Source organism: Megalops cyprinoides, chromosome 19 (assembly GCF_013368585.1).
Source record: "Megalops cyprinoides isolate fMegCyp1 chromosome 19, fMegCyp1.pri, whole genome shotgun sequence".
Classification (NCBI taxonomy): Eukaryota; Metazoa; Chordata; class Actinopteri; order Elopiformes; family Megalopidae; genus Megalops; species Megalops cyprinoides.
In genome coordinates, this window is record NC_050601.1 from 6,905,656 (window position 1) to 6,932,950 (window position 27,295).

General features: G+C 48.6%; 1 protein-coding gene across 4 annotated transcripts in view; it reads right to left on the bottom strand.

Annotated features, from left to right (window-relative positions):
* Positions 1–26,555, bottom strand: part of ep300b (E1A binding protein p300 b) — a 34,156-nt gene extending 7,601 nt beyond the window's left edge. The window contains exons 1-24 of one of the 4 annotated variants that reach the window (XM_036552300.1): positions 23,924–26,555; positions 18,552–19,180; positions 16,277–16,453; positions 15,766–16,081; positions 15,353–15,466; positions 14,793–15,032; positions 14,324–14,429; positions 13,952–14,086; positions 13,334–13,451; positions 12,688–12,871; positions 12,345–12,422; positions 11,292–11,377; positions 11,027–11,161; positions 10,266–10,751; positions 9,798–10,022; positions 9,513–9,690; positions 8,865–8,983; positions 5,343–5,582; positions 4,728–4,816; positions 2,749–2,829; positions 2,049–2,105; positions 1,517–1,594; positions 1,191–1,258; positions 719–869 (exon numbers count right to left, since the gene is read on the bottom strand). In XM_036552300.1, coding sequence (XP_036408193.1) covers positions 719–869; positions 1,191–1,258; positions 1,517–1,594; positions 2,049–2,105; positions 2,749–2,829; positions 4,728–4,816; positions 5,343–5,582; positions 8,865–8,983; positions 9,513–9,690; positions 9,798–10,022; positions 10,266–10,751; positions 11,027–11,161; positions 11,292–11,377; positions 12,345–12,422; positions 12,688–12,871; positions 13,334–13,451; positions 13,952–14,086; positions 14,324–14,429; positions 14,793–15,032; positions 15,353–15,466; positions 15,766–16,081; positions 16,277–16,453; positions 18,552–19,180; positions 23,924–24,017 — 4,184 coding nt within the window. In that variant the 5' untranslated portion in view covers positions 24,018–26,555. Of the gene's footprint in view, positions 1–718; positions 870–1,190; positions 1,259–1,516; positions 1,595–2,048; positions 2,106–2,748; positions 2,830–4,727; positions 4,817–5,342; positions 5,583–8,864; positions 8,984–9,512; positions 9,691–9,797; positions 10,023–10,265; positions 10,752–11,026; positions 11,162–11,291; positions 11,378–12,344; positions 12,423–12,687; positions 12,872–13,333; positions 13,452–13,951; positions 14,087–14,323; positions 14,433–14,792; positions 15,033–15,346; positions 15,467–15,765; positions 16,082–16,276; positions 16,454–18,551; positions 19,181–23,923 lie in introns of all 4 variants that reach the window. The other 3 variants (XM_036552299.1, XM_036552298.1, XM_036552297.1) reach the window with 3 other exon arrangements.
* Positions 26,556–27,295: the final 740 nt, after the last annotated feature.

Genomic DNA, 27,295 nt, shown 5'->3' on the forward strand with positions numbered 1-27,295 from the left:
GTATGTAAGCAGCTCTATATGAGCGCATAATGAATACAATTAAATGATTAAAAAGCATGACCATCCTTTCCTCTCCCTGTCCCTTGAATCCCTCTTCATTCTCCATTTCAGCCACTGATTGGCCCGGTCATACGTCCCTCACCTCATCTAAACGGCATTTCACACAATCGGCGTTTGAGCACGCGCCCGGTTCCACCCCGGCCTCCCTACTGCCCCGCTCCAGGATACACGGGTTCCACCACTCAGCCTGTGACTTAACTTTTCAATATTTCCAAGTATGAATGTGAGATTTTCAAGGATTAATTTTTTATTGCAGCAACAGTCAAATTCCCGTGAAATTGTACCACTCTGAAGATGGAATTACCGCAGGGGATGTACTTCTTAAAAGACGCGTTACTTTAGAACCATTTCGTCTGGTGACTGGTGTTTGCTGCCAATCTGCAACTGTGTGTCAATGCAATGATTTCTGTTAGTGGACTTAAATGTGCAACCAAGTGAGCTAGTAGGAAAGACTGATATATTTAACATTCTACACAAGGAAAAGGAACTTGATTTTAAAGACTGGGGCAATTCTATATGACTTTTCAAGAACCGTAACATTTGATCACGCAGAATTTTAAGGGAAACCCTCTTAACAAGCCACCTACACACTCTTTCCTAACTGATCGAAACTAACCCAATGGTGACATCACCACCCCAACTCCTCCTTGACCCTTACCTGGCCTTCATGCCTGGTTTGACTTCCACCACCTTGTCAGAGACGTGGACCACACGGATAGTGACATCACCAGAGTCCGGGTGGCTCTGTCTCCTGAGGAACTCGTTCACCCGCGTCTCCAGGAAGCTTCCCAGTTTCGTCTGGGGCAGCCCTGCGAGTGAGAGGGAGAGAGAGAAGGGGGTGATAGAATGAGCAGAGAGAGAGAAGGGAAGAAAAAGAAACAGACTGGTTAGAAACGAAGGGGGCCACACGTTCAGTACAGCCAATACAGCCAAGTTTATTGAAAGATAAAACATGTTTAAGGTATGAAATAATATCAATGAAAATAATAAAAACAATGATGGCTAAACAGTTCAATACTTGTTTTAAGGAAGGGAAAAAAAAAACAAACCCTAATAATCAGGTTTATTTGTGTGTCTAAAACGCAAAGGCCGATCAAACTCCCTAGCGTTTTTCCTCTCCCTGCACTTACTTTTTGCCGCATACTTGTTCTCCTTTCTTGTCTTATTGGACTTCTTCAGGCAGCCATTGCAGACAAAGCTGTGGGGATTCAGAGAGAGCGAGATTTACGCTTATGACTGACTGCAGAGACGCAGGCAACCTCCAACAAGAAAGACAGTGACGTGTTCAACGGGGGGGGCACAGAGGGGGTCAGAGAAGCGGTCAGAGTCCCAGGACAGAGCAGGAGAGTGGTGAGGAGGGAGAGGGAGACGGAACCGGAGACAGACCCTGTGACGGTGTGAAAAGGAGGAACAGCTAAAGCCCACGAGACAAGAACACAGAGGCAGGCGGTCTCACCCCGACGGCCATATGGTGTCGTTGTGCAGGACGCAGATCTGGTGCATTTTACGACCACAGTCGATACATTCCACGAGTCTGCAGAGAAGAGGGAGACAGACAGACACAGACAAAAAGGACATTTGCATTTATTCAGTCAGCAGGCGCACTTAGAGCACTTCAGAGCAACTTACAAGAAATGCATTCAACAGGGGTCAGCAATACACTAAATCATTGGTGGGAGTAAGCACTGTCATAGGGTGTACAGCCTTCAACTATTAGCAACAGACAGATAAGGAGTTAAACAAGGGTTCCGCACTTCAAGAGACCTAGCTTCACTGAACATATTATTCGGAATTTACTTGTAAACCTAAAAAAAAGACCCTTGCTTCCTTATTTAGATTAAGCCCTGACGTCAAATGATGTGGCACTGTAGATACCGCTAAACACAAACACAGACTATGAAGTACTGTTGCAATGAGGAAGCTCTGTACGGCCTAAAAAGGCAGTAAAATGTGGTCTGGGAGCGGCAGACGAGCAGAAACGAACGTACAGTTCAGGGTCCAGTGTGTCGTTCTTCTTCCTCTCAAACTGGTCTTTACTGATGGATCTGAAACGAAAGGAGAAGCCCGGCGAGTGCAGGGCGTCAGGACCGCAGCGAGTGAAACTTCGACCCCAGGGCCTTCCCGTTAAGACACCCTCCCACAACCCTACAGTCAACAGCCACCGCCAGAGCGGAGCGAGGCTAAGCTACAGCAATCGACTCCACCTGGCTTCTTTCCATCTTCATCAGCTACGGCTAATTCTAAATGCCTTTGTCAACTACACACTGGGTAAAGTGAACATCACGGCATGTTTTCTTACAATACAATGGAATGATGAAAAGCTCGAGTCAGAGAGAGAGAGACAGAGAGAAGAGAGCACAGTGAATGTAAACTGCTGCCCTGCAGTAGGAAATAAAGGAGAGGTTAGAGAGGGAACCAAACTGACAGGCAAAAGGGAATCTGAGAGTGAAGTGGAGAAAGAGCAGGCTGCCATTAGATTTAGAAAGAAAGAAAGACTGTATTAAAGAGGAGAAAACATGAGAGTCAGGGAAGTCAAGGGAAGAGCAAAAGGGGGAAAAGGCACATTGTAAAATGTGACAGGCTGGACAGACTCCAGCAGCAGCAAACATAGGAGTCATGTTAGATATGAAGAGGTACATAAACACATTGTGGGGGGGGGGGGGGGGTGAGATGGCGTTGTGTACTCACGTTTGAGGCTGGGAGGGGTCATCCCCCAGGGACACGCTCTCGCCCTGGATTTCGTTGAAACACTTCTCACAGAAGTGGTACCTGTCAGCAAGAAGCCCATATTTTGGTGAACTACACCGTTCCCCACAGCACAGCCAATCACAGAGAGGGCACGAAGAAGCAGCCACCAATCAGGGCAGGGCAGGCCAAGGGGGGCGGGCACACAGGAGAGGCAGAGGGCGGGGTCGTCGTCGGGGCAGCCAATCATGATGCAGGATTTTTGGGGGGTTTTGTGTGTGATATTTCGGAGTGGATGATTGGTCACAGCAAAGCAGGCCAATGCAGACATCACAAGCGTTAAAAAAAGGAGGGAGAGAGAGGGAGAAGAGGGCAATGGGAGGAAAGGGTAAAATGAATATTAAAAAAGTGTGAAAATAAAACGTTACAGACGAGACAAGGACAACAGAGGGATGGCAAGGAGGGGAAATGTGGGGGAGGACGTGACAACATCCAAGATAACACAAAGCAGAAAGCCAAGGCAAAGCACAGATTAGCTTCCAGACAAGTCACTGAGCAAAACAACATCACAGCTAGACAGTAACAGGAGAATCAACTGGATGGGCAGGGGGGTGGAGGGGCAAAAATATGCAAATGAGCAAAACAAAAAAACAAATACAGGTGTAACAGGGATCCATAATCTTCTAAGTCCATTTTAAAGTAGGTCCCATTTTTATTTCCTAGTATTTTCAAAGGCTGGTCAAGGAAATCAGCTGAACAGGCCCTCTGCATAATGGCTATTTTATTAGCCTTGTCCACCTCTAGAGGCTCCAGCAGCAAAGTGAGATAATATGGAGGCCCTTAACTCAGCGTCTCAGTGATTAAGGGACATCTTTCCTACAGCTGCTTCTTCTAAGCACAGTCAAAAAAAGATTCAAGCATTTATAAAGCAAAGCGCACCTGTGGAATCATGCTGATGCTGGCCACTTCAACTGCAAATTCACTGAAAAAGGCCACTGTACAGCCATTATTTTCTAAGAAAAAAAATGCTACTCCTCAAATTCTGCGCTTTGGTCTTCCGTTTGGAATCAACATCTATCCATCAAGATGCAGCTCTGCTTCAGGTGCAATTCAAATTGTAGTGACAATATTTTTTTTAATTTGTGTGTTCAAATAACTTGCATGCGCATGCAAAGTGCATTACAATAATGAAATCAGTCAATTACAAAAAATAAAAGTGCTGATATCCAGCTGATGTCCAGCTCTCTGAATTCCTCAAAAATGATGGATAATTCAACCAATCAACGATAAGATTTGATTGACTGGCCTTGGCTATAGGCCAGAAAATGCCAGCGTGGCTGTATTTGCCTCACATATATCAGTTCCATGCCTATGAGGGACAAAATGGGGGCTGTTTAAGGGACCGACTTTACAAATGCCAAGGTTCTCTAAACAATGAAAATGAGGTGTGAATGTGAGGTAACCATTCATAGCCAAAGTACAACAATCCGTTAATATGCAGACATTCTCAAGTGAAATTAATTGTAGATACATTAGAGGTGTACAGTGTTGATACAACTGTAACTTCAATGCATTTAAAAGTGAGATCAGAAGCTTTACTGCAACACAACTTCTCTTTAAATGTTTCAGGTGAACTGCATGCATGCTGAAGCACTTCACAGGCCAAAAATCCCTAGCGCACACGTCTGAGCAAACGCTAGAATAAAGTGGGCTATAGGTTTGAACCCCTGAAAGGTGGGGACAATGATGTATCTCAGAGCTTGGCACTTAATCTGAAATGCTCCAACACACTTCTAGCTGGATAAATGGACAGTGTGAGAAATGCAAGCTGTGGAATTCACCCTGCATGAGGGTGTCAGCTAAGTCTATAAAATAATGGCAACGATGCCTACAGGTATTTAAGGCCGTTTCTGCTCGTCGGTGTATGTATGTGCGTGGGTGTGCGTGTGTGTGTGCGTGTCTGTGTGGTGTCCAGCACTCACCTGTTCTGGTAGCTGAAATAAGCAGCGTCGCGTGGGATGGTGCAGAGCTGCTTCCCATAGCAGCACAGAGTCTGGGGGGAAAACTCCAGCTGCAGGACAGACAGACCAGGACAAAGCAGGAGGAGGAGGAAGAGAAGGAATACCAGGGTTTGGTCACGTCCTGCAGAAAGCAGCACTATCAAAGCACGAAGGAGACCATCCAGTGAGGAAGGGAAAAAAAACCTGGCCTGCCATAATTAAAAAACCCAACCCTCCAAACGTGCAGACACGCACACATATGCAACGCTCCTTGTTGCAAAGTGTTTCCTAATCATCTCTGTGGCTCTTAAAGGTTGTGCATCCTTTGAGACATTACTCTTCCATGGGTGACTGCTACAATGAATGGTGGTCATGCTGGTAGAAGCCACAATTTCCCTCACGCTCCAGTGGGCAGAGATACAGCCTTCACTTCCCGGTCCCTTAGAGCAGTTTTTTAAAGCTCTCATCCTGAGAGACACACCAAGTATAATTTCTTTATTGGCGTTTCTTTCTTTTTTTTTTTTAAATGCAGAATATGGCAGCCCCCCTTACTGACTCAAGGCCCCCCCCAAGCAGGCAAGCCTCCCCCTCTCTCACCTTCCTCCCGCAGCAGTAGCCCAGGCCCTGCATGACGGGGTCGATCTCCTGCTCGAACACCTCGGCCAGCTTGGAGCAGTACTTGTAGACGCGGGAGGTCTTGCGGTTGTAGAGCCAGGCGTTGTTAAACATGAGCCAGATGTCGTCCACGTACTGCCAGGGCTCCTGGTACTGCCCCGTGTCCAGCTTCCGCTTGATGGTGGACAGGTCCATGGGGTTCTTCACTATGTCAAAGTAGTCCTATAGGTTCCGGGGTGGAACCAGGGGCAGAGTCCAACCACAGTTGGTCGTGATGGTAGGTGGGGATAGAGTTTCGGAGGCAGGGTCATTTTTGGAGTAGTTGGTGGATGAACAGAAACAGCGGAGGGGGCGATCAGAAGAAGACATTGTCATCAGCATCAGTCCGGTGCAGGGGGGGGGGAGGAGAAAGAACAGGGGAGAAATGTTGACAGCTGCAAAGTTATCATGAGCAGACAGCAAAATGACAGTAATACCTGCTTTTCCTAACCTTGCACCTTCTGACCACGAGGTGACACTGGCCCAGCTGACTCAAGCACTGACTGCAGTGCTAGCCTACTGTTGCCGGTCTGCCTACTTCATGAAGTCTCCAGACAAACTGAATCTTAAAAAGGCTGTACTACGTTTCATCCCTGATAGACCAGATATAATGTATGTATGTGATGCGAGAAAGCAGAATGAAGCTAATGAAGCCGAAAAGGAGACAGCGCCGTTTTAAGCGAATCTTGCTCAGCATTTTGAACGCAGGACTTTGGCTCGTTTTGCAGAATGTGCAGTTATGAGAAATGTCACACAAAACAGCTGGGTGCAAAGCTGAGGAGAGAGGCACTGCGGAAGTCCGCACAGACTGCACACTCACACTGGCGTTACTGCTGTTAGCATTCACTGGCCAAGCAATGGACAGCAAAACACGAGCAGCACAATTAAAGCCCAGTGCATCAAGTCATTAAAGCAATATGAACAGAACAAAGCCGACAGCCTATTCCGCTACAGAATCAACACTGTAGCAAGACACGAAAACTGTCAAATTCAAAGCTCAGCCCCCCCATTGCCAAAGTGATACAATCACACCGTGCATGGAGTGGGACTTTGTATTTAAAACGCATGAAGTCATTCAAATTCCAGGAGGGTGGCAAATCAGCAGCATCTTAACATTAATATCTTAACTTAAACATTGCTGGCTGGGTAGTTCATTTGGACTGGATTACAAAGGGGGAGGTGGAAGTTGTCACTCATTGAAGCAAGCACGCTGTTGTGAGTGTACGGCACTCGATGGGGATTAAGTAAGATAGGGGTAGGACACTCGGGCAATGGAGGGGGATCACGCTCTGAGCCAGTGTGGAGGAGTGTGCCACAACAACAGCCAAAACCAGAGACAAAACCTGGGGATCAACGGCATCGCCACGGTCAACACAAGTTGCCCTGGGTAAAATTACAGACCCAGGCCACGTGTTAAACTGACAGACCATGCTGATGAACCGCACAGAACGTCGGTGTGAACGTACAATCCATTCATGGAGTTTCATCCTCAGGCCATGAAATGCATAGCCGAGCAAGTCAGCCACGTTCGGCAGGCTGAGAGGATAGAATTAGGCCATCCCCAGGTTTGTGAGTCTCGGGTTCCACATGTTGCCCACCAAGCAGAGGCCAGTGCTTTGTCCGGCGAGAAGGACTCCAAAGAAAGCCCTGCACTAAGACCTGCACTGTGTAGCTATGCCAAAATTTTGGGACTCCAGCAAGTGACTGAAGGGTGACAAGACACACAGCTAGAGGTCACATAACACAGATCTCTAAAGTGTCTCCTTAAGACAGGAGTGCTTCCGCTATTCCTTTTTGGGGCTATCAATGACTGGAGGTAGAACGCCCATCCAATGGCATTCCGGTAAGACAGATGGTGTGGGCTCATCCAGTCTGAATGCTGTAAAACACTCAGTGGCTTCAGAAGCAGACTGGACTAACAGCAATGTCACAGGCTTGGTGCTGGCACACTCCTCCCAGGCAGCTGACTGCAAACACAACTTCAACACAATACTGATTACTGGCCAGGAACTGTCTAGGAAGCTTGCATTGTAAAATAAGCATTTGCAATTAAAAAAAATTCAGGTTAAAAATATTTTTTAAAAAAAGCTTAAAAGCTTTGGGGAAGCTCTGAAGCTTGCAATTAAATAAATTAATTTAAAAAATAACTGAAATGAAATAAAATAAGGCAATAGACTAAAAACGCTTAGTGGCTTTAAAGTACACCCACACCCAGAGGTGTGTTCATTGACACTTCTGATGGTAATACACTTCGATTTGGGTGCTTCAGTATTTTTTCCTGCTACTCCCTGGTGTAGTGAGCTCTTCAGAGAAGGTGCTTGGCTTTACACTGGATCACCATATGGGGTTAGCAGCAGCTGACTGCGCTGACTATGGCTAGCACCAGAGCGGAGCGCTGCTTACTAGTCCCCAAGACGAAGCCGAACGGCGGCTGGGAGGTAGTTCTACACTCCGTTGCCGTGAGTGACACAGCACTGCTGGGTATCCAGGCAACCCCCGCGGCGTTAATGAAGCCATCAACATTCCGCCGACGTTGACATTTCCGCTCCTGCTCCGTTTACCCCGGTGATCTGAGGGGGGGGGGGGGGGGTACCAACGACCTTTCCCCTGAACGGCACACTCTGAACCCTGCGGCCTAGCATGTCACCAACGGGGAATCCTAACCACGTACTCCCAGGCCCCGCCTCTGCCCGAGACTAAATTTACACTCACTGGTGCGTGACTGAGTCTTCATTCTGCAGATGCATCACGCACCCTCAAACACGCTGCTTTTGTACAGTTTAATGCAGTTGCTAAATATTCTGAACCGCATCACTCCCTAAGCTCCAGGTGCTTAAAGGCAGAGTGGAGTGGAACAGCCACTGAAGAGAAAACGTTTTTAGTATTGCATTATTTTACTTCATAAAAAGGCTGAATTTTTTTGCAGTAAATGAGAAAGATTTGGAGGGAAGCAAGCGTGAACTCACACATAGACACAGGCAAACACACGTGCACACACACACATATCCTCACATGACCCGTCCAACAGACATGACGCCTGGGTTACCATCTGATGGAAATCTGTGCAACCCATACTTTCAGAACAAAAATACAGTAACGCATACAGGCACATGAAGACATGCAAACAGCCAAATTTCTCACAAACCCAAATCATTCATCCCCTCAACAGTCAAACGACTCACTTATGACAGACAAACACACACACCACACACACACACACTGCAACCATGAACGGCATTGTACACTCAGACATGGCGTCAGCTTCCCACTCATTCTCTTACACACATGAAATGGAAGAGTGGATGGAGAAAGAGCCGAGACAGCAGGAACAGAAGAAGAGTCAGAAGGATCAGAAAAAGAAGAGAAATGAAGAAAAAACAAAACAAAAAACAAACGAAAAAAAGCAAAATGGAAGCCAGCGCAGTCCCTTACCAGGTTAGTTCGGTTACTAGTTCGAATACGTACGGGTATTCCCAGTAACTGGGGGTCCACAGGCTGCCGGAAGGGCAGGGACTCAGGGTCCTGGCGGTACAGCGCCTCCAGGGTGGGCATGAGGGCCTGCCGCAGCTCTTCGGGCTTGAAGACTGGCACACCGAGAGTTTGGGGGGGGGGGGGGGGCGAGAGTTAGTGTGGCGCACACGCACGGCACAGGACAGATTAACGTGATGACTGAGCACAGCTGAGATTTACTGAGCACCTTACTGAGGTTACAGAACCATAACGGTAATTCATGTCAACACTACACAGAGAAGGGCGGCAGTGTAGCAATGTGGTAAAGGAGCAGGACTCGTAATGGAAAGGCTGTTGGTTCGATTCCCTGCTGGGGCACTGCTACAGTACCCTTGGGGAGGGTACCTAACTCAGAATTGCCTCAGTAAATGTCCAGCTGTAACATGTTAAAAAAACTGTAACTGATGTAAGTTGCTCTGAATAACAGCGTCAACTTAATGGCCATAACGTAATGTATTGTAATGTAATGTAGATGGCTAGAGGGGAAGGCTGATGAAGTACAGTTACACATTTGGTTAGCGACTGAATTTGTCTTGGCACCGGGGCACAAACTGGAAACAGACAGGAGTGATGGAGTGGGAAAGAAAGATGGCCGCTCCGTACTTTTCCTCTTGTTCTGAGCGCTGGCCGGAGAGCTGTGAGTGCCTGACGACCCTGATCCCTCCTCTTCCCCTTTAGGCTCCACCTTCATCTCTGGCTTCCTGTCTTCACCCATCGCCCCCGACGACGTCTCCATGGGCTCCACCTTGCATCCGTCACCTGCCGATTCTTCCTTCTTTATCTGAGAGATGGGGGGACGGGAGGAATGAGATTGTGCCCTCACGCCAGCTCCTCTCCATCACACACTCACTTCTCTCTTTCCTCCCTCCCTCCTTCATTTCCTCTCACCTCTGGCTTCTCCTCGCTCTTCATTTCTGCTTGCGTCGCGCCCATCTTTCCAGAGGCCTTCCCCTCGGTCTCGCCCTCATCCTCGTCCTGCTGTTTGACCTCCATCTTGGGGTCGAGGGAGGCAGTGGCGTCGGGCGGAGCCTGCTGGGAGCTCGTGTCCGCGCTGCTGACGGAGGCTGGCGTGGAGGCCTGGCCGTCCGCAGTCAGCGAGGACTTCTGGGACAACTGTCGGGCGGGCAAGAGGGGGGATACGTCAGTTCCAAACAAGGACCAAGTTGCAGCCAATGGAGAAAGAGAGAAAGAGGGAGGAAAGAGAATATGACCCAGTATGGAGAATGAAAATGACCGAGGGTACCCATACAGTGAAAAGGCGAAACGATCGGGTGGTAAAGAATGCATGCAAGAGTAACACCGTGAGGGAAGGGGGGATCTGGGCCTCCACCGTACTCCATGCACCGCGGTACTCACCGGAGTGCGTGGGAGCTGGGGTGGCAGGGGAGCGCTGGGGGTGGGCGCAGAGACAGCCAGCCCGGACTGGGGCGTCCCCGAGGCTCCGCCTCCCAACTGCTGCTGCTGCTGCAGCTGGGCGGATTTATCCGAGCTCATTCCTGGCCCCATTGGCTGAGGCAACTGCGGCTGGGGGGCCGGAGGAGCCAGCTGGGGGGGGTTTGGAGTCTGGGGCTGGGGGGTCTGCGAGCCTGCCAACCCGGGAGGCGTGTGGTGGGGGGTCGGGGTGAGGCTGCGAGCCGGGGAGGGCGAGTTCTGGCGGAGGGGAGGACAGTGCGGGTGGGAGTTAGGCTGCGAGGAGTTGGAGGACGGGGGCAGACTGGAGGCGGGGCCGACGCTGCCAGGCCCCATGGAGCCCACAGACGCCCCACCCCCCGCCCCTCCCACCGACCCCGGCTGCGCCACTGGACTGTTGACGGGGAGCGAAGGGGGTGTCGGCATCTGAGTCTGCAGGAGGAGGGAGAGAGAGGGAACAGGTGGAAGGGAGGGGGGCGAGATGGAGAACACAGCTCATGAGTCACAGCCGTCAAAACACGATGCATGAACTTGACTAAGAAAGCTCAGGTAAGCTGACCAATACTATAAAACCTGAAGACGTGAGCGTGTGTGTGTGTGTGTGTGTGTGTGTGTGTGTGAGAGAAAGAGAGAGAATGTCTGTCAGATAACATGTACAGGTGTGCGCTGCCATCTGTTCATTAGAGAAGCCAGGAGCACCCCCTCACCTGAGCCATGCCGCCCTGTGTCCCGGGCTGTGCCATGCCCACTGGGCCCGATCCGGGGAACTGTCCAGGAGGCAGGTACTGGCTCTGCAGCGGAGCTACATTGGGCTGACCCATTCTGGCTGGCCCCATGCCCATCTGTACACACACACACACACACACACACACACACACACACACACACACACACAGAACATTAGCTTCAAACAGCTCTGCAGGGCCAGGCGTTATTCTTGTAGTAGTAGAAATGAATGTTGGCTTTCCTGACCTGGTTGAGGGGTGTGCCGAGCTGCAGAGGGAGGGAGGACCTCATACCCGGGGCCTGCATCCCCATCTGACCAAACTGGTTCATCCCTGCGAGACCAGAGAGGAGAGTGGATGGGCACAGGGTAGCAAAAGGCATCATCCAAAATGACCATACTTCAGACACACATGTTCACAGCACCGAGTCCTCATAAAGACTAACATGAACGCACCCACAAACCTTCAGCACCACTGCAGCAAGACAGTACCATACCACACCGCTCCACTACCTAGCAATGCACAACCTCACATACGCTCAGACAGAAGTGTCTAATCAGGGCAACAGCTTCACACACCCTAGAGCGATGTTGAAACACAACCCCACATCCACATCCACACCCACACACACACACACACAGTTATTCAACCATGACACACGCCTACGACTACTCTCCACGCATTATATTGCCCTAGTAGACACACACCCCCATCTTAACATGGGATAGGCTTACACATGTGTACACACCACACAAACACACATCTCTGTACAGGGCAACCACTTACAAAAGTGATTTACATTTTCCATGACATTTTAAGGATAATTAAGATTGTCAAGGATTACCGTTACTGCTGCAATAGCAGAGATGGTCAATGTTAAGAATGGAACCGTGGTGGGACACATTTCTATTACATAACAAATGCTTTACAATATTAGTAAATACCGCGCAGATGACATTTTGAGCACATCTGCATGGACGGCTTGGTGGCAGCCGGGGTAATTTACAAGCCTGCATTATTTGTTGGTAATATCAGCAAAGTGACACCGTTTGATCTGATAGTATCTGACATCACAATAACGAGGAAGCAATGAAGATCGGCTTCTCTCCCCCACAGGAGTAAAAAATGTTTTAAGGGTAATCATTCCACAGATAGTGGGATATCTGACCACTTTCCATGGAGTTTCCAAAATGAAGGAATAAAGGAATCCTGTCCACAGCACAGCTGGAAAGTCTTGTGTGCAGCACACACCGATCTCTGCGCTCACTTTCTGGCCCCTGGGGAGATGGAGAGGACATACCGGCAGGGTTCTGCATCCTGTTCACCATCTGGTTGGGCACCGTGGGTCGTACGAGGGACGGGTCCGAGTGAGGGCCATCTGGAGAGGAAGACACGAGCATCGAAATAAGGAATAAATAAAAGGGTGCCACATCATGGTAGGAACACCTGCACTGATCTGAGATCAGCTACCATTGCCTACAACAAACTACTGGCGTCTCCATGATGTCCTTTTCTTGACAATATGTCAGAGAGAGTCAGAGAGAAAGAGTCACAGAGAGAGAGAGAGAGAGAGAGAGAGAGAGAGAGAGAGAGAGAGAGAGTCTGAGAGAGAGTGTGTGGTGGTAGTGGTGGCGTTTACTCACTCGGGGGCTGTCCGGGGGCCAGCGGGGGCTGCCCGAGGCCCGGAGGCCCCTGTGCCAGGGCTGAGGGGGGCAGGTTGGGCTGCGTGGGCATCATTCCCTGCTTCTCCAGCCGCATCCGCCGCTTCTCCTCCAGCTCCTTCTGGATCTTATAGATCTTCTCCGCCAGGAGGTGGTAGTACTCCGCCTACAACAGTGAGAGGGGGTTTACAATACGGAACGAATACCCCACTACCCCACAACGTGCTCACAACTTTATAAGAACACATTATGGAGGCACTGTGGCATTGTGTTATGGGACTTGTAAGCCAAGATCTCTCCCTTCAATTTCCAGGTGCTTATACCCTTGACTAATGAGTTTAGCCCAAACTGCATCAGTAAACATTCAGCTGTACACACATACAAACCATGCCTTATCGTGTGCCTTGGATTACAACATGTTAAGCAAATAATTAATGTAACACATACTGGATGTTGTTAGAATGGGGCACGAAAGTCTGGTGGCCCAGACTGAAAGTTATGACACAGGGATATAGACACTCATACGCAACATTAACACGAGCCAGATTTGAAGTAAATCAGAGTCCTCTGGTTGATAGGGTTAAAAGCGCCGGCCCGTGCTGGTGTGTAGAGGCAGGTCGGGGCTCACCCTGCTGTTTGCCGACTCGTACATGTCCCCCTCCACCTTGCGGGCGTAGGCCACCAGGTTCTCCATGCGCCTGTCCTTCAGGGCTGCGGGGTCTGGCGTGGGGAAGATGGCCTGCACTCTGTGCATACAACAGGAGAGGGGGAGGGATGTTAGCTCCTCTGGAGGGAGCCAGAGTCTTAGTACACTGGGAAGGCATTAACATGCTCTGATGTGAGTGACCGTGGTAAAGGAGGCGAGCGCCCCGCACAAGGGGCACACAGATGCTGGAGCAATGTGGCACGCGCATGTGCGTTTAAATTTACATTTATTCATTTGGCAGACGCTTTTATCCAAAGCGACTTACAAGTGAGGCAGAGTAAAACACAAGCAAAAAGTCACATAGGGAGTCAACAATGTTAGAACATTAGAAGCACAGCAGTTTCAGCAGTTGGCCAGACAAGGTACAAGCCAGCTGACAGAGATATGAGTGCATGAAACCATGGGATAAAAACAGCTGAGCAGGGTTCCCTCTGGACTACACTGCTCAGTGATGATGTTCACTGGGTGTAGGCAGTGCTGCTGGGGGGGGGGGTGTTACGGATCTGTGCCGCAGGCTGGGGACAGGCGCGCTGCACTCACAGTTTGTGCACCAGGTGGTTGCGCAGGTCCTGGGTGATGTCCTCGTGCCAGCTCTTCCTCATGCCCGTGCTGGAGGGTGGGGTGGCCGTGGGCATGGAGCCCATGTTGCCCACCCCACTGCTGTCATTCATCAGGCTGGGGGGAGGGAGAGTGAAGGAGAGGACGGGAGAGAGAGAGAGGGGGAAGACGGGTCAATGATCAAATCAGCCTCAGCACCACCAACACACCATGCGCTCTCACATTGTGGGGCAGACCAAGCTTAAAACATGAAATAACACACTACTCTGCCCTTGGAACAGTGCAAACTCAGCAAACAGCACACCGACAGGGGCTGTGTGTGTGTTAGGAGCCGTGCAAAAGAGGCAGACGTACTTCTGCGAGTTGATGTTGGTGTGCAGCATGGTGTCCGGCAGGAGGTTCGACTGCTGGTTTGGGGGCTGAACCCCGACTCCTCCATTCACACCCATGGGGTTCCCTCCTGCTGGTGTGGGCGAGGGAAGAGGAAAGAGGTGCATGGCTATACACAGTCCCATGGACACTTTCAATACAGACACACACACCCATATACTGATGTTTTATCATACTCGCACGCAACATTTCACCATATACACACACACACACACACACTTTACCATACAACCTGACACGTTACTATTACACTTTCACATTTTACTACCACACCAGTGGCGTGCAACCACCTACTACATTCAAAGCAGAGCCACTTTATACAACTGAACTCCCAGACTGGAATCTGTACTGAGACTGTTCCTTCCTTTTGTGGGCTGGAGTATTCTGAAGTCCTCACTAGCTGTGACCCCGCCCTCTGGTCCTCCCAACTCACCAATGGCGTTGAGCGACCTCATGCCAGGCTGGCCCTGCAGCCCCTGGTTGGGCAGTGAGGTCTGGGCAGGCTGTGGCGCCATCTGGTTGCCCTGGTAAGTGAGGCCCAGGGCAGCGTAGGCCCGCTCGATGGAGCTGGGGTCAATCTGGCTGGGCGGGTTGAGGTTGGAGGCGCTGGGCTGGCCTCCTGGAACAGCCCCGAGAGAACTGCCCAGGCCAACTGCTGCACTGCCCAAGAGAGCTAAAGAAAGGAAGAGAAACAGAGGGACCAGTAAGAAGAGACGGGCATCGATATCTAACACAATTATTCAGAGAGTAAATTAGCAATCCACCAAACAGTATAAACACTTGCTCTCCCCGGCAGTGAGTCTTACGGTACTGTGCAATAAGCCCCCTGGCGCACTGTATTACAACAACCATCCTGAATGAGAGCATCATCAGAGCAAAACAACAGAATCTCACAGAAACGGCTTAAGCCCTAATTAGCAAAACAGACACGAGCACCAGCGACAGAGCTGCAAATGGAGTAGGAGCCCCAACCAGACGGATACAGACACTCACACTGCTGGTTCCTCTTGTCCCCGGCGTTCTTGAGCGGCAGGCAGACGGGACAGTCGTGTCGCGTGCAGTTCTTCCAGTGAGAGATGATCTGTCGGGACGAGGCACAGTGCGCCACTGAGGGGAGAGGAAGAGAGAACAGACGTCAGGCCAAGTGCTCGCTGGACGGCGGAGCTCAATGGAGCATTGTGAGATGCTCGGTGTGCCTGGGGGAGGGCTCAGAGAGGAGGCAAGAGGTCGAGAAGCTGGGGAGGTACGGAGAGACACCCTGCAAGCTGGACAACGAAAGGAATGAAAGGCAGAGAGGAGAGGAGAGAGGAGAGGTGCAAGACAGATGGAGTGTCCGTCACACCTGAGCTCAGTGTGTGGTGGAGCTGCGGTGCGTTGAAGCGGCCTGGCGGCTCGCTCTTACTCACCCTGGCAGGACTTGCCAGCCTGGCAGTGGGTCATGTGGTTGAGGACGTTCTTCATGGTGCGGCAGTGGGGCAGGTTGCACTGCCGCACCTCCCCGTTGGCCTGCTCCCGCCGCTGGCACTTGTGGGCGTGGAGCAGGAGGACCAGCTGCTGCTGGATCAGCTTGCGCTTCTCCGGGTCGGCGGTTGGGGGTGCCACGGCCGAGGCTGCCGAAACCGATCCGAGGCCGCCCTGGGCGCTGGGGGCGGAGGGCAGCATCCCCCCGGCACCGCCGGCTCCTGTCGCTCCAGGAACTACTGCGGGGGGTTGCTGGGAGGCCTGCACACAGTGGAGAAGGGGAGTTAACTCTGTAGCCAGAGGACAGTGGGCAGAAAACAGCCTGGGAATCCACAGGCATTTACACATACAGCAAACATGAGGCTCTAAACCAGACACTATGGACACTGTGACACTAGAGGACAGACAGATGTGACACAGACAGACAGACCACCCTCCACCCCCCCCCACCCTCACCATGCCAGCCATCCCCTGTACAGGCGGCGTCTTCTTGTCCAGGTTGAACTGGGCCATGCTGTTGGGCAGTCCCTGCTTGTTCTGGAGCTGCGGGCCCAGCCCGGCCCCGCCCATACCCTGGCCTGTGGACTGACCGTAGGGGCCACCATAGGGACCCGGGTTACCCATCATTCCCATCTGTGGAGGAGCAGAAGAAGAGGGGGGAAAAAGGGGCAGTGAGAAAACGAATGGTGGAATAATTCAGCAAAAATGGTGAGGGAGGGGCATGAGAAACACCAATTTGTGGGTAAGCTCAGCTGTGCTTCCAGGTTCCAAGATGACCATTATACGAGGGAGTCCTCACTGTTACACACGTGCAAGTTCCTGACAGGAACAAAAAGTAAAACTAAAACTGCGGCTCTCTTAAGAGACCTTCTACACACTGTACTCTCTAGCAAGGCTTCTGATAAAAAAGCGGTTGTCCAGCCACACAGGTTCAGGTGCTCAGTTTAGACTGTCACTACCTCACAAGGTCTTAGGTGAACAACAAGCCCAACAAGAGCACCAAGACACGAGAGACGGATGTGTTTAGCGCCAAGGAGAAAAAGCAACACCCATGGTTGTGTCTCAAAAAAACCCCACCCCCAGAATTTAACAGAGTCAGTTTCCTTTAAGTAGCTGAGACAATTCACTTCTGGTCAATTAAGCAGAGAATGGTTTGTTCGGTTAAGTCATTTTCAAGATCGTTTGCAACAACAACCCATTTATGCTACACTGCGGCCCAAATGCCCAGAGCTGACGTGAGCGAACAAGAAACTTGTGTGTCGAGTTTAATTGATCAATGTGGTGCATGGGTTTCCAATCTGCAAAGCTCATCATTCTGGGGAAACAGAACCAACAGTCAACTTGTTTGGTAGGACTGGGGGACAGGGAGAAGGGGGGGGGGGGGGGGTCTGGCAGTAGCCTATCAGACTAACACATTTTCTTTGAAGATGCAAAAACTACATCTACTTTAGCCAAGTCAACCAATGCTGACAATTAGTTACACAAAGTATACATCCCAAAATAAAACCGTCTGAGGACTACTGTGTTCCCCCCCGCTGCACTCTTTCATTTTTTGACATTATTAGGTGCAAATACGAGACTACACCGGACCCAACCAGACACTTGGCTGGTCTTTGATCTGCTCACTGCCAGCTGACACTGTCAGTAGGAGGTGAGCAATACCTCAGTGTCCTGGTCCAGCACATCCGACATCAAACAGAACACATGTAACGTGTAAGCGGCAGATTCATGAGGCTGGCCTGCCTCCAGCTCTGTAACATCCACAGTCCAAAACCCAGATCCTGCCGTTACACACAACCCCTTCTGGGTTTTTACAGCCGCCGCGCACACGCTCGTCTCTCACACCCACTGCTCACCCTTATGAGTCTTTCTCCACCCCTTGTACTCTCCCCTAGCTCCCACCGTCCTTCCCACCGCTGCAGAAGCCCACCCATTCAGCCTCTACGCGATGTCACAGCACCAGTTCCCAGGGATATGAACAGCCACTCTACAGGGCTTAACACTACTGCTGCTACTGCTTAGCAGCAGGACCAGGCGCCCATGATATTTAAGTGCCGTATTTTTCTGAAAAGAATGCAGGAAAGAGAAAAATGATGGCAGTTCAGCGGTGAGCCTTTTGTGCAAAAACTGGCCAGAGAAAGCAAACTGCATACCATTTTATTGATTCCCTGCTAAGAGGAGAGATCTGTGGATTTCTCTCTGTGAGCAGTGGCCTCCCTTCTCTGTAAGGCGTATTTCAAAGATGGCAAGCTAGGTACTGATTTTTTTTTATGTGTAACTATAATCATTATACGTCTAGTTAAGTATCCTGTCACATTTGACAAATACACTTATGTCATTCTGTACGAGTGGCACTTGAGGCCAGCAGGCCTGAAAGATGTACTTTTTTATAATCCAATTTCCTGATCACTCTTCACATAAATATTTTCAAAGATTCTGGAGGCCAACAGGAATCCTGGTATGTATGCTGGCTAGCTGGATTACTTACAAACCGCAAGCGAGTAGCCCAGTCATGCTGATAACCAAACGATGGCTTTTTTTTTTTTTTTTTTTTTTTACCAGTACCCTATTTCTACATGTCTTGCTTTAGTATTTCTGATCATGTCATTCACAAAAGATTATTTGTGGAGACAGTGGTAACACCAAAACCATGCTGTTTTCCACAGGACTGCAGAACCCAGCTGAGCTCTGCAGCAGGGGAAGCTCCACGCTGGTACTCCAGGGCGGATACCTTGTTCAGTGCTCCAGGCTGCTGTGCTCTCAGTGCAGTCTGTCCTGCAGCTCCCAGCTGCTGGCCTCCTGGCTGCTGCTGCTGTTGCTGCTGCTGCTGCAGTGTCTCTGCCAGCAGGTTACTGTTGCTCCCCATCCCAGGGTTCGAGTAGCTCATCCTCGGAGAGCCGTTCATCACCTGACCCCCCATCAGGCCTTGGGGCGTGGGCGCCTGCTGCTGTCCGTTCCCCTTCTGGGCTCCCATCATGCCCCTGTTCAGGCCGCCCACGCCCACCATGCCGGCCTGCTGCATCATACCCGCCTGCTGGGGCGAGGGGTGCTGCTGCTGCTGCTGCTGCCCCAGGCCCGGGGGTCCGGGGGAGGCGTTCATGCTGCCCAGGAGCCCCATGGAGCCCCCGCCGGGGCTGCCGCCCGCGCCCTGCTGGGCCGAGGCTGGCGGGCCACCCGACCGCAGGAGCTCCGAGAGCTGCTTGTGCTTGGCGGCTGCGTCCTGGCCGCCGCTGGCCACGCCCCCTCCTCCCAGGCTCGTGTGCAGCTGGCTGAGGTCGCCGCCATTGGGCAGGCCCAGCTCTGTGGAGTTGATGAGCTCGTCGGGGAGGTCGTGCTCCAGGTCAAACAGGGAACCGAAATCTGGGGAAAACAGAGAACACCACAATTAGCGAGCCCTTTTGACCAATAAGCAGAGGAACAAGGCTGTACTCAAGACTAGATATTACAGTGCATCGCCCCACTGAGGGCTAGCCAGGAATCTCATGTCAGTAGGGTGTATTTACTGGCTGGATGACGCATCAAAGCTACCGCCACCATGCTGTGAGAAAGGGCTTATGGGTATATACGGTAATAGGTCCTGACCACACACTGCATTAACTGACAGTCATCTTAAATGATTAGCCGTTTACACCACCCTAGTTTCTGGATGTTAAGCTGTTATGTGAAATGAAGGAAGATATACTGAGTGCGCTGGGCTTTAAAAGTGGAAAGATTTCCACGACTGACAACCACATGTTAACACAATTAGGCTCTCCGGCACAGAGAAAGAGAGAGAGATAAAATACCACCACTCAGACTGGATCCCTCAGCCCACTGAAGTACACAGGTTGCCTGACAGATATTTCAAAGCGGAGGGGGGCAAGTTCTCCGGTTTTAAAGACTGCCACTGAATGTCACGGATAATCATTTGCCTTTGTATGATACCTTTCATCCCTGAACCTTAAAGTGTAGTGAGAGAGCAACTAAACCCAACCCACAACCAGTGGGATCGCAGCCTGAAGACTCAAGAAAAAAAGATGTATTCGTGTGACTGCCAAACAAACGCTTCCACAGAGCAGATCCTCTCCTGACGGAGCTTCACCACAGACACTTACACTATGCGCCAGCTCCGCGTGGAGTCTTTTGAACGCAACATGAACACAAAATGATGACAGCAGTGCTGCAGTGCTCAGTCACCACGCTGCGAGACTGACGGCCACGTGGGCCCTCGGACAGCACGGCGCAGCCAGAGCAGTGGCAGGGACGACTGGGACCAGACCGACTGAGCGGACACAGCCGCTGGCCTGAGAGGGGAGTGCCAATGTTTCTCTACCCCTCTCCTGGACCCTCGGTGCCCAGAGTGTGGGGCTTGAGCCCGTTCCCAGCCACTTGCAAGGGCAGGAATCCTCTCCCGGACACGAGCTGTGGTTTGACAGGGTGCCAGGCAGCGAGTGGAAGCTGAAGGGTCAGGGGTGTGAAGCCGCAGGGAGGTAAACACTAAAGGGAAGGTGCGCGTACACTGCGCTTCCACACACACACACACACACACACACACACTGGGACAAGCGCGCTACAGTGGGCTCAGAGGCACGCACCAAGACTTTACACAGATATGCATACAATGTTAGCATGGGACCTCTAACAAAAATGAGGCTCCGATTCTGACCGTGAATGTGGCATAAAAGGTATCACCATTAAGGGGGAGATGGGGGGGGTTGTCTGACGAGATCCAATCAACATAGCCCCCTTAAGCTCTTCTGGTCAAAAATAAATCAGCAGAAACCTGGTTCCAGCACTCTCTGGTAGTGCATCTACAAAACAGCCGTCATTTTGTAGCTCTGTATTCCATTAGTAAGATGTAGCTCCATCTCTACACAGCTTGACACATATGCTGGCCTACAACATACTGCACGCTCCCTGCTCTGATTTGAACAAAACACGCACATATCAAAATGGCTTTATTCTTGATTATGAATACAAGGAAAACAAAGCCAAAAAGGAATGAGCCATTCAGTGAAATGTCCATTAAAGAAGGGGGCCAAAAAAATTCGCGTGAGCCTCAGAAATAAGACTACATCCCAAAGTACATTCTAGTCCATCCCCCATTATGCCGGACCAGAACAAGGATGGCTTTAACAAAACACTCACTAGCATGTCAGAAAAAAAACCTACAGCAGCATTAACAATTAAGGCTAATCTCCTAGCTTTCTCCCTGAATTTCTGAATCACTCCTCCACACTGAACACATTCGGACTCCAAACTAAACCAAATGTTCACCATGCAAGCCCCACAGAGACTAAAACATCAATTCTGCCAAAAGAGCAATGCAATAATGACTCAGTGCCCTGAATGATGACTAAGAAAAAGCTCTCCTGCAAAACCTGTATCAGTGTATTAAACCTTAGTGTATTAACCACAGTGTATACATGTTTTTGGGAATATACTGGGAAGGGCGGAAGGTTCTCCCTTTGATTCTGCAGAGGAGCAGGACTGGGTGTCACAAACGCACAAGTCGCCCAAGCATCATGAATTCTGAGAAGAAGGAGCCTGACTTAGCCAAGCACAGCTTGACCATAGTGCTATTACATCAGCAAGCCCAGATGTACCACAACTCTGGACCAAGCTGCCCAGCGCACTATAAAACTGAACACTGACATCCTCAAGCGCCAGAGAGAATGTCTGAAAACACTCAAATCAGCGAGAGCAAGTGCACAACCTTGAACCGCAATTCTATCACATTCACAACCAGCTTGCCATAGAATGCCTGCAAGAAGCAATGGAAGACTGTGTGGCTGGAAGAGCATTCTGGCCATGGCAGCAAAGAGCAGAGCAATTTTGACATGCAAGTCTATAGGCATCTCCAGCACTGCCATGGCTCAATCAGTTGTGTATGCCGAGTTTGGTCAACTGTTCAAACTTCAAAAATCAAAGTTTGTAGGAAACTTAACAGTCCCAGCTGTGCTTAATGTTTTGATACTCATGGCTAAATCCCAGGTGCATTAACCATGATGTGTCCAACATATCTGCTCTAATGTGTTGTGAAATGTAGCTGCAGCTGGCTTTCAACTTTTTACAAAAAGTGACTTGTACAACTAAATCAAATGGCTCCCAAATCTTCGTTCATCCTTCTGAATTACACTTCACAGGACACATCGGTATTCTGCGGTACTTAAGTTTCTAATACATTACACTATACTGGGAAACTCAAACCTTAAAACCCAACCATGACTTATTTCTGAGGAGCAAAAATGCCACCTCAATGATTTTCATCAGGGGAGTCTAGAGGACAAGCAAAATGTTTAATGCTTTCTTTCCGCGTATGTCAAACAAAACATAGGACAGCAGGTCTTGGACTTATGAGCTGCTGCAAGTTACTACTAACTGTGCAAGTGAACACATATTTGGAATTCGGCACTAAATCTGTGGGTAAATTGTAGTAATGACAGACACATGACACTCGTGAACAAAAAACAGAAAGTGGAACTAAATCAGTGCAGTTCAGCAGCTCTTACAGTCATGGCAGCTAAATCCAAAAAGCAGAATACACCATTAAAGGCAATTCTCATTTTGGCAACAGAATGTTCACCTTTATACGTCTGAACAGTTTCTGTCGTTTGCCAGATGATATCCACTACGTACCTAAAGTCTTCAATTGTTAGAGACAGAGACACAGAGGCCACCGATACTACATATGACTTAGCCCACAAATTATTAGAAACACTCCTCATCGCACACGTCAACCACACAACCAAAATGGCAAATCGACGCACAGCTACACTAAATAGCGTTAACTTGCGCAACATAAATTAATCTTGTGTATGAATGCCTTTCCCGTGTTGCCTTTTCGTTTCACCATTTCGTCTCGTGGAAAAAAATGTATTAATGTGTGTCAATATATACAAAAGTACATTTTTATTTGGCTGTCGAGTTTGAAGCCGAAAACGACAGCCGACCGATGGTGAACAATAGGGACGGCATACAATGGGAGAAAATGTCCGAAATCCAACTTAACATTCGGTGATGTGAATGACACTGCAGCTTCACACAACGCCTAAACCCCATTATACGGGGTGATACATCAAGTTATTTCACAAGTTAGCCAACTTTGTCTCTCAGACCACACTAATGCGATCTGAGTTTACAGCTAGGAGTTTGCGGTGAGATGCTGCTAGCTATGGGTAGCTAACCATCTAGATAACTAGTTAGGGGGGAAGCCATCTCCAGAAAATACTAGCTGGCTAACTAAGCTAACAATGCAAAACACACACGGACAGTGACGGGCCTAGTGTATATCATGTAATTCCGAGGCAAACGGTGGACAGAGCAGTTTTCAATACGTGAACGCTATCTAGCCGCCTGGTTAGCTCAACATTTTCCACACGAAGAAATGCGGCTGATTTAGCTAGCTAACAGTGTTGAGAAAAAAGGTCTAGCTAACTATATGGCTAGCCGGCTAAATACACACAAGCAACTGAAATGCCACCTACCTAACGTTGTCAAATTCGAGCACATTTTCATATTTTAATAAAAGTTATGTTACATTTTCAATAACAAAGCATTTCATCTTTTTTACGTATTTTAGTTTGGTTGGTAGCCATTTAGCTACATGGCTAACTAGCAACAAGGTTGTCTTTGTCATCCTCTAAACAGAAAGCTAGTTAGCTAGCGTCATACACCAAAACACAATTCGCACAACACCAGCTTGTTCAGCCAAGAGTTTTCCTTCAAGTTGCTTAAAACATGTCTGTCTATTACTTGAAGTTGTAAGCATTTCCAAACTATCAACTAATTAGTTATCTGATGCCCAAGTTATGATGATATAATGGACGAACGTTTAAAAAAGACCAAATCAAGCCAAGGTAGTCTAGTTATCTGAACAGTTAAGAATATTTTCATAGCTAGCCAACTAGCTACCTTTTAGCTCTAGCTACCTAGCTAGCCAGCTAGCTGGCTAGTACTGCAAAAACAGAGAAAGGCAATTAGCTTGCTAACAAGCTAGCTCACTAAGGTACACACTTGCCAATCGCTTTGTGTTTAATAAATAACGAAAAACAAACGCTGTGTGATTAAAACTTTGCGGCAGTAACGCAAATGCAACGATTTATGTTAATAGTTAGTATTTACCGTTTCCATCGCTGGCAGAGACAGAAAGTGCCGGAGAGGATAGTTTAGGCCTCTTGGCTGAAGGCGGGCCGGAGTCCAGAACATTATCGGCCATATTTTTCAGGAATTAAAAATATATATCCACAAACGAGAGAGATGTTCCCTTATCCGCGTCCTCTCGTCGTTTTCTGATATTTTCCCTTATTTTGAAAGTCTGTCTTTTCCCCCTCTCCTTTTTCTTGACGACGGGGGGTGGAAAGTGTCGTATAAAAATACTCTTCTTTCCCTAGGTTCGCCTCTCGATTTCAGCTTACGGCGTATCAACCCCCCTCCCCTGTCGGATTTTTTGTTCCTTTATAGATTTCTGCAAACGGAGTAGGAGGAGGGGAAGGTGGAGTCGGTAAAAGAGGAGAGACACAACCGAACAGGCCTTTCAACTCATGTAGCTTCTTCGGCGACGGAGAAATCGTCCCAAGACCTGTCCTCCATGACCGCATCCGTCTTTTCCGCCATCGTCGGGCGGCGAAATCGAGCGTTTTAATTCGAGGAAGCCGAGCCGGGGAGCAGCAGTGGCTGCGAGGGAAACGCGATGGGAAACGCGATAAAAAAAAGCAACCCAAACGCACCCCCTGCGGCTACTTTGAAGGGTTTGCCTCATGCAATGTTTAGCAGAAATCCCAGAACGAATAAACCTTCGATTTGGACGGGGCTCCCATTGCGGTCAATACAATTTGATCCCGTTACCATTGTAGCTAGCTAACGTGAGCTGAACGTGAAGAAAAAAAATGAATCCTCAAATGAACAGGGGGGTAGCTTGTCGGCGGTCTGTATCACTGCATTTTTCCGGTGCAAAGAAATCCTGTGAATTTTACTTAGCTCAATGACCAATCTTGGCGAGCACGCGTTGATAAGTTAACTACCCAACAAGCAAGCTCTCCTAACTAGCTAGCGAGCCTCTTCAATATAAACAGAGCGGCTGAACGCTTTTCCAGTCCAATTCCAAACATATGATGGCTGGCTAATATCTGAAACTGCTCGTCTGTGTTATGTAGGTAGCCCACACTCATAAATCAGAAGCACCACAGAAAAAATATTATCGCGTTTTCTTAAATAATGAAGAAACACAGCTTGGTAGCTCCGAGGTTAGTGAAAATTCTGAAACGTCAATTAGTAGGTAGCTACCGTCAAATGTAGGCGCAGTCGATTAAAAATGATAGCTAGTTATTGAAAATGCATATGGAAGAAGCACCCGTTTCCACTTTTACCATAAAATACTTGACAAGAAAAGCTGCATTGCCTTTTAGTGGAATAAATAACAGACACGTGCAATACTGTTGAAATATTAAGCCACAACACTGAAAGACAACTGAATGAAATTCTCATGCATGTTCAGTGTCTGTGTGCAACGGTATTACCATGATGCTCAGAGCTTACACCTTTTCGAAAATAAATGACTTGCATATTCAATACATCCCCTTGCTTAAGTAACGAGATGATTACTGTCCTTTTCGTACAGTCGTAAATATTAGGGGTTTTTAAAATAGCAAAACACTTGTTTATGCATTTATATTTTCATCAAATTTGGATCTTGCGCCCTCTGTATGTATGTGCTGAATGCAAAAAACGGGGTTCAAAAATCTTTGCAAAAATCCCAAACCGTAGCTCGCTGTATGAACCGCTCCAATTATTATATGCTGCCAGCAAGTTAACTAAAACCTGATTATTCGATTCTTACATAAAAGATGTAGCTAGGTATCAAATTATTACAATAGCCAACTAATTGGTATCAGATTGATCCAATTAGTGTTTAGTTTTATTTTGCAGTGGACGCTTCCTATGGTGAGGGTTTGCTCCTGTTTACACGAAGTAGAGCTATTTTATTTAGAACGAGCAATATTAGCAACTTGCTAAATGCAAATTCACCGGTGATTCGCGCGTGTGAATTGATTAGCAAATGTAGCAAGAAATATTCTGACACTGCGTATAACGAGCTAGCTAGCTAGGCTAGTAAAGAAAAAAATCCCAACCAAGAACAAGAGAATACGGCGATGAGCAAAAATCGGATAAAGCGAGGGGGGTCGCTACAATATTATGGGTTATTTTTGAAGTGGGAAGCTTCGGGTCCAAAAAATATACACCTCCCAAAATATTTTTGGCTCCTCAATCCTTTCATTGAGTCTTTGTGATGGTGTATCCCCCCTTCGCGTTTATCCTTTTTATTTTCTTTCTTCAGTTAATTCTTCCTTTTCTGTAATTTCCCCCTTTCTCTGATCTTTAGCTAACGGATAGTTCACGTTTTCATTTTTTTTGTCTTGGGAGTTTTCCTCCCGCGACGACTGGTCTATTATTATTTTTATGATTATAATTTCTCTGCTGCCTCGCAGGTTTTCCTTCGTTTAAATATATCGCCTTCTTCCGCCTCTCCTCTCGGCTCCGTAAAAAACACCCCCTTCCTTGGATTTTCAAACGAGAATTTCCTTTCTCCTTTCCTCTTTCTCCTTCTCTCTGATCTCTCTTGTTTTTTGTTCCGAGGTGACACCGCCACTCTTTTGTGCCCGGCGGCTTTCGGAGTCGTTGTGATCGGCGCAGAAGTCTCTCTCTCTCTCGGTCTCTCCTGCCTCTCTCCGTCTCTCCGCACAAACAAAATGGCGGCTTGTTGTTTCTACTCCTCTGATACGGGGGGAGGGTTGGAGGTACAGCAGTATAACAAGGGGGTTGGTGTTCGGGAATTCCCGGAAAGGACTTTCGTAGTCTTTCGGACCTGCAGTACCACCATGAGTATCAAAGGAGGGCAGTCGTGTCACACCAAAATATTTATGACCATTTCGCACTAGAGTATTTTTTAAAGCCACCAAATTACCCTCAATTGTCAACAGTCCATTTAGCTTCCAGTAGAGAGGCCTACAAACTGCCTCATCTATATAAGTATACAGTAAGTTAAGGGTACCACTAAGCATTGTCCCAAGCTGGATGCCTCTGAGTAGTTTGTAGGGGTCGCTTGATCAATTAATCACAGGCAAATTATAAATAGCAAGATATATAACAGAACTAACTACACTTTAAAGATACTTTCACTTGCCCATTTGGGTACAATCCCTTTCCAGCATACAGTTTCAGTGATTCTAAATATGTGTACGTTTTTTGTATCATCATAGAACAAATTACAACAGATGTCAACTACTATATTCGTGCAGCATAATTTAAAGAAAAAAGTAAGTCGTGTAATTTCTGAAGAAACTACAAATTTCTGATTGATGTGCTTCCTTATATTTCAGTACCACCTTTCTGTCATATAAAACTAGTAGAAATCAGTATACGTTGATAAACTACTGATGGTCTAATTTCAGACACACACTTAAAATTTTGTAGTTGCAAAGAAGTGTTGAAGTGTCA